This window comes from Colletotrichum chrysophilum (assembly GCF_026319265.1).
Source record: "Colletotrichum chrysophilum strain AFK26 chromosome Unknown scaffold_248, whole genome shotgun sequence".
Classification (NCBI taxonomy): domain Eukaryota; kingdom Fungi; phylum Ascomycota; class Sordariomycetes; order Glomerellales; family Glomerellaceae; genus Colletotrichum; species Colletotrichum chrysophilum.
The window spans coordinates 1,406-7,478 of NW_026517535.1; the positions used below are offsets into that span (position 1 = coordinate 1,406).

Below are 6,073 nucleotides of genomic sequence, written 5' to 3' on the forward strand. Positions count from 1 at the left end.
TCCACTCCAGCGTCATTTCCATCCCCGCCCTCGTCTCTCGTGCCGGCGCTTTCATTGAGCAGACCTGTTCCAGCTGTCCCAACCATTCGACTGCCCCCGGCTGCTTGCTTGACTCCTTGCGCGAGTAGGACCGGAATCCCGACGGAACCCATCCACCCCGTGAACTTCACAGCTTCACGCCTGGATCTTGTCAACCGTCGCTCCGGTCATTCTACTGCTTGCGCAAGAGCCCCCAATGCGCCCTGGGCAGGGTCGGTGTCACGCTGGAACCCTCTGCTCCTGAGAACCCTGCGAAGGACTTGCGGCGAAAGGGAGAGGACTATGACATGACCGCGGTAAGTATTCACCCAGCTGGTTCCTGTCCGCTACGTTGTGCACATCTAGCAGATTGAATCCAAGCGATTACGAGATGTCGTCCGCCGAAGACGCACGATTTGTCCACACTGTCTTTGCGGTGCGTGAAGACCAAGACGGAGGACAGCCCGAATTCATTGACCAGCCCTTCAAACTCAACGTTGTGTATCAGTCGTCAGCTTCAGCCCTCTTCCGTCTCAGCACAACCATCACCGACAGTGCCTCCATCAAAACCACTATTTATCTGCAAATCACACCCGACCGTATCGCTTCGCTGCAAAACACGACTTGCGACACGAGCGACGCAAATGACCGAAGCCCATTACACCTCGAACGCGTCCGCCAGCGACTGGGCGGCAAGCGCCTTTTGACTCGCCTCCAGTTCCACCTGCACAGCGGCCTCTATGCCCAGCTCATCGTGCCGACCGATTTCGCACGCGACGAGGCCCCCGACAGCCCCGCGTGGCATGCCTTTCGCTCCACTGCCTCGCTCGCGACGGTTCCGACGTTCTCCATCTACATGCCGCACAACGTCTTGCCGATGACGAAGTTTGAGACTTTTTTCCAGGCTGTGCGGCAGTTTCCGACTCTGACGGCAACCCAGCGTCAGTCATACGAGCGTATGGTGGATCTGCGCAGGCTGTACAGTGGCAAAGGTGGCGTCGTGTTCACACCCGAGGAGGACCAAAATGATGGCCCTCTGAGAGATGGTGAACGCAACGGATGTGCGACACCCTCGACCGAGTCGTGTGCTTCCACAGTTCCCTTCGATACTGTTCCGCGTGATCAAGATTCACCCCCGCAGTATGACGAATGCGTGGTTGAGGGACCGCAGCCGAGGGCCAGCATGACCGCTGCCGCGGCAGCTGCCTTCGTCAAAAGTGCCCGCGGTGACGATGCCCTGCCTGAGTACGGCGGCAGCGAAAGGCAGCACCGAAGGCTGCAGACTTCTAAACGAGTGCTGCACTGCGGGAGCGAAGAGATCGACTTGCACCCATCTTCGAAAAGGGCGCATTTCCAACGTTCATTCGCCAGCGTTCACGCAACTACAGCAAACGCCCAACGTCCCGAAGAAAGGTCGGAATCTCAATTTGCAGATGCCGGATGTGTACAGGGCAGGTTGGCGGTTCTACTCGAACAGCAACGTCAGCAGATCCAACGGCTGCAAGAGGATGTCGAAGAACTTCGGAGGCGGAACAAGGAGCTTGAGGGACGGCACGATGAGGTAGAGGACAACTGCGGTGATCTAGAGAACCGTCAGACCGAGACCGAGGAGACTGTCGAGTCTCTCCTCATTCACACCGGCGAGCTTGACGAAGAATGCGAGAAGCTCGGGAAGCAGATGCCAGACCTGTGTGACGAGATGGAGGACTGGGTGAAGGATAACTTGGGTGACGCGATGAAAGAGCATATGAGTAAATGGCTTGAAGAGAACATGGCGGAAACTATCAATGGATATATTAATGAGAAAGTTGCGGCCCAAATAGCCCAAATGAAAGCGAAGATGCGCAAAGCCCTGTCGAATTAGGGACTGTTGCCATTACTTGGATACCCATACAACACTTGCCCTGCATGCCCTGGGGACGGGAGAGATGCTGTGGCAAAGGAGAACAAAATCAAATGGTCTGCACTCGACTGTCGTCGAGTCTCATATGTTGCCAGTGATCATTCTGCAAGCCATTGAGCATCCATGGGTCAAGCATCCAAGCTCAACTTCAACCCATCTAGTTCCTTCTTGCTCACAGTCAGATGGTCAAGCTGAGCCTGCAAGTATCTCACAGCGTGCTCCAAGCGTGGCAGGGCGTTCAAGACCCTCTGTTTTGCCCGCCGAAGGTGCCTTCTTTCTGCGCGGCCCTGGCCATGCATCCATCCGCCACCGTCGTCTTCTTGCCGACTTTCACGATCCCACTGCTCCAAGAGCCTCTTCTGTTCGTCTCCCGTAAGCTTTTTGGATGCCTTTTCCAGCATCTCGAGAAATTGCTGAACCTCTGGCGTGAGCCTTCTCACTTTGGCTTGGTGCTCCTCAACTGCGGCTTTGAATTGATTTTGCTTCTCAGCCCAAAGAGCATTGAGTTCATCGATAGTGAAGCTGCCGCTGCTGAACTCGAGATGGATCTTGAAGCTTTCTCTGGAATACGGTATCCCGGGCAGGAGGCTTGGAGTGGCTGTCGAGTCACCGAGTGCCCTGAAACAATTCCTCCACACACTTGTGTTGACTTCGGTAGGCGGATTAAGGTCGGCCATGACATGGACAGCGTTCACTAACAGGCATATGCCGCAGTCGTATCCATTTATCTGCTGGTAGCACGGGCGAGGAGTGATGCGGTAATCCTCGAAGTAGAGGTTTTGCAGCGCATAAAGTAGGTGGTGAACTTCATCGTTGTCCCCGGCGAGGGAGTCGTAGACTTGGATCTCCTTCTCATTCTTCAAAACGCAGCATAGAACCCAATGGTGGCTGTCCGGAAGGTGGAGGGGGACGAGAATCTTGGTTGTCTCGCTCCTTGCAATGGCCACTTGCACGCTCGCATATCTCGTCGTGCTGCCAGCCTTGAAAAGGTGAGGGTTGATGATGGAGCAACCTAAGCCCGTGGTGCTAGAGAACACATCCAAACAGGTTGTGATGACACCATCGTCCAACTCCGCTCCAGGGGCGAGTCTCGCATGGAAGTTCGGGGGGATTTCGAAGTCGACACTTTCCAGTGCATCATCCAGCCCCCTTTCCGCGACAACCTGTCGCTCGTCTCCGGTATTTGACGATAAAACTGACCTTTTCCTTAGTATGATAGAAGGCTTCGCCCCGGTTGAATCAGGGGTTGGGAGACCCGTCACGGCTGTTGTCTTTGGTGGCAGAGACGGCGTAAAGGGACTTTTCAAGCCTCGCGACGCCTCGTTGCTTGTTCTCGCTTTCTTTGACGGGGTAGAGTCGGAACCTCTTACTGGGAGATCATGTGTGGATGAGCTTCCTTGTCCAACGTCGGAGACCTGATCCTCGGGTAGCCTCTTGCGAGTTTGCCCTCTGGACGAAGTTGGGTCAGTGACATTATTCTCGAGTTGAAGTTTGATGTCATGTTCCAGTTCTGTAACGTCATGGGGCCCTGCCTTTCCATCGTCGTCCTTGGTGAGATTTCCTGCCGTGCGTCTTGTCGGGACACGAGCAGCAGGGTTTGATGCGGTGGAGCTTGCACCTTCCCTGGACAGCCGTCTCTCAACTCGCAATGAAGCTTTTGCGATAGAAGTCAGTTTCCCGGTGGCCTTAACTTCTTCAACGGCATTGTCTGACGATGGTTCCGATTCGTCTGGCGAATTTCGTCGCCGCGACGCAGTCTCTCGACGTGGATTACTCCCGCTGGTGTCTGGCGTTGGCGTTGGACTGGATATCTCCTCGCTTGAGACCGATTCGTGGGTGGCTCTGTTTTCCCCTGACAGTTGCAAGCGGCCATCGGCAGGAGACTTGCTATCTTGGCGTCGTTCTGATTGATCTTCCGAAAGATACCGATCCTTGTCCTGGTTCTTGAGATGTTCCAACGCCCTCTTGACTTCCCACGGCTTCCACATCACACTTCGATTGGAACCGCGTACTCCAACCTGCCGTTCCCCTTGGTAGCGCCGTAAAATCGGCAAAGCCTGCTCCGGGGTGGACTGGCGAACCAGCTTGGCTAGCTCTTCCCAAAATGCACGGCTGTCGACATCCTGAAAAGTTTCGACCAAGTCATCCTCGCTCCAATTCCACTCTCGCAGGATCAATGCCTTCTTCGACCGAATCCGCCGTCCTTGCTCCCTGATATAATGAAGGCTCTCTTGGTCGTCACGGGAGAGTCTTTCAAGCAAGGAATCTACGGATGCGAATCGAGCATACCTGCTACATATCGCCTCCCATTTGGCTACAACATCTTCTCCTGCTGCGAGATGGTCGCGAAGAATTATGCGAAAGTTTTCAAGCTCGTTTTCCAAGTTTTTCTCTTCAAAATCAGCCTCACGGGAGTCTTGAATCACAAAGGTATCCGTTAGCGCTTTGCCGCTCATGACGCACATCTAGTATGAAGACGACCCGCATGAAGCATACCTGTCTTTTGAGTTTTCCGCAAATTATCGGTGCCATTCTGCCCAGACCGTGTTTGGATGTTCGGTCGAATGGCACGTAGTTTCGGCGCCGTCGGTGCCTTGTTCGAACTTCGCGTTTGAGGCATCTTGAGAGGCTGCGTGGTGAATGAATGATGGGCAGGGTTGATGAACCAGAGTCGCAGTCGTTTGAGTTTCAGCGAATAAATCCTTCCTAATTATGGGATGAAACAAGCGAATCCCGTTGGGAGAGCCTCTGTGAAGCCCCCGGCAAAGATGATGACTGAAAGTCAAACCTTAGCTGTGAAGGTTGGTGTGAATGGTCTGAGATTGGAAGGATGCACGGACTGCCCTCAGCTGGTGATGACGAGCACCGTTCCGGCTCTTGCATCACGTGAGTCTGGTGTGCCACCTTAGTGAGCAGCTTTCTCTCATGTGCCACAGCCATCTGGTCCACGTCGGAGCCGAAGAGTTTTTAGCTCAGATGAAACTTTCGACGGGCCAGAGTCCCATGATTGGGCGGGCACTTGGGAAAATGAGAAGCGAAATGAGATGATGAAGCCTTAGGTACTGGAATATTGTCGCACACTGGTCGGAGGTGGTGTTGGTGGATGTGTCCAGATCGACGGTTTCTAGGAATTGGCCTTGACGGCGAGCCAATGCGGGAACGAAGATTGACGCAGTGTTCTTCGCTGCACAGCTTTCGCGAACTACCTACCAATCGGACATTGTGCAGACTATCGCGTCAAGACACTCAGTGCAGCTTAGTCCTCCGCCCTGGTCTGGTCTACCTACTCACCGAGACACCTCTCTGATTAGGTAAGGTAGGTAGGCATCATGAGATTCCTCCCGATATCAGCGCCAAAATCGGGAGGGATCTATTGCACATCGCTATATCTACAGAAGGTACCTCCCGATTTTAGCGCTGAGATCGGGGGGTATCCACTAACCCCACTGGGGTGGCCCATGCACATGCACCTGGCCATCCGGGAAAAAGCTGCCGTCTCCGCCCTTCCCCAACTTCCCGTCCTCAACCTCTCCCCGAGAAGCAGCTGTCAAGGTCTCCGACATCAAGGTGTGCGACATCAAGGTCTCTAGAACCACGGCCATCCATTCACATAGTGGTCTGCTTCACTGATACCAGTGATGTGACTGGCCAGCCTTAGGATACCGCTGGTATCGTAAGGGCAGGCCAATCAGAGAGACGATTCACCCTAAGGATACCGTCAGTATCGTAAGGGCAGCAGGCCAATCACAGACACGATTCACCCTTAGGATACCGTCGGTATCATAAGGGCAGGCCAGTCAGAGGGTAGTGCACCAGCGGAAAGTGCGAGCCTGGAACCGAAACGTCGACATGATGGAAGCGGACTGGCCACCAGAAGCACAACCCTTGGCCGTCTCTGCAGACAGCCGCACGGGAATGATGCGCGGTCGGGACCCTGTTGTCGGTTGCCGCGGCGGTCATCCGTCGTCTCCATTTCCTTTGAGCGAGACTGAGGGCCTTAGGGGTCGTCACCTCTGGGATTCCCAACATGGCGCAAGATATGGTGCAGGCCTGCGTCAATGCACCACACGATGCGCTGAATGCCAAACCGCCATGGTGCTGCTGAACGCCGGCGTGACCGCTGCGGCTCTCACATAATGTCTCCCTGTCAGG

General features: G+C 54.7%; 1 protein-coding gene across 1 annotated transcript; it reads left to right on the forward strand.

Moving 5' to 3' along the window:
* Window positions 1–409: 409 nt before the first annotated feature.
* On the forward strand, window positions 410–1,882 carry COL26b_013693 (uncharacterized protein; the record flags this gene model as incomplete). The annotated part of the gene is made up of 1 exon (XM_053186287.1): window positions 410–1,882. The coding sequence occupies one exon, from the start codon at window positions 410–412 to the stop codon at window positions 1,880–1,882; it is 1,473 nt and encodes a 490-aa protein (XP_053029762.1).
* Window positions 1,883–6,073: the final 4,191 nt, after the last annotated feature.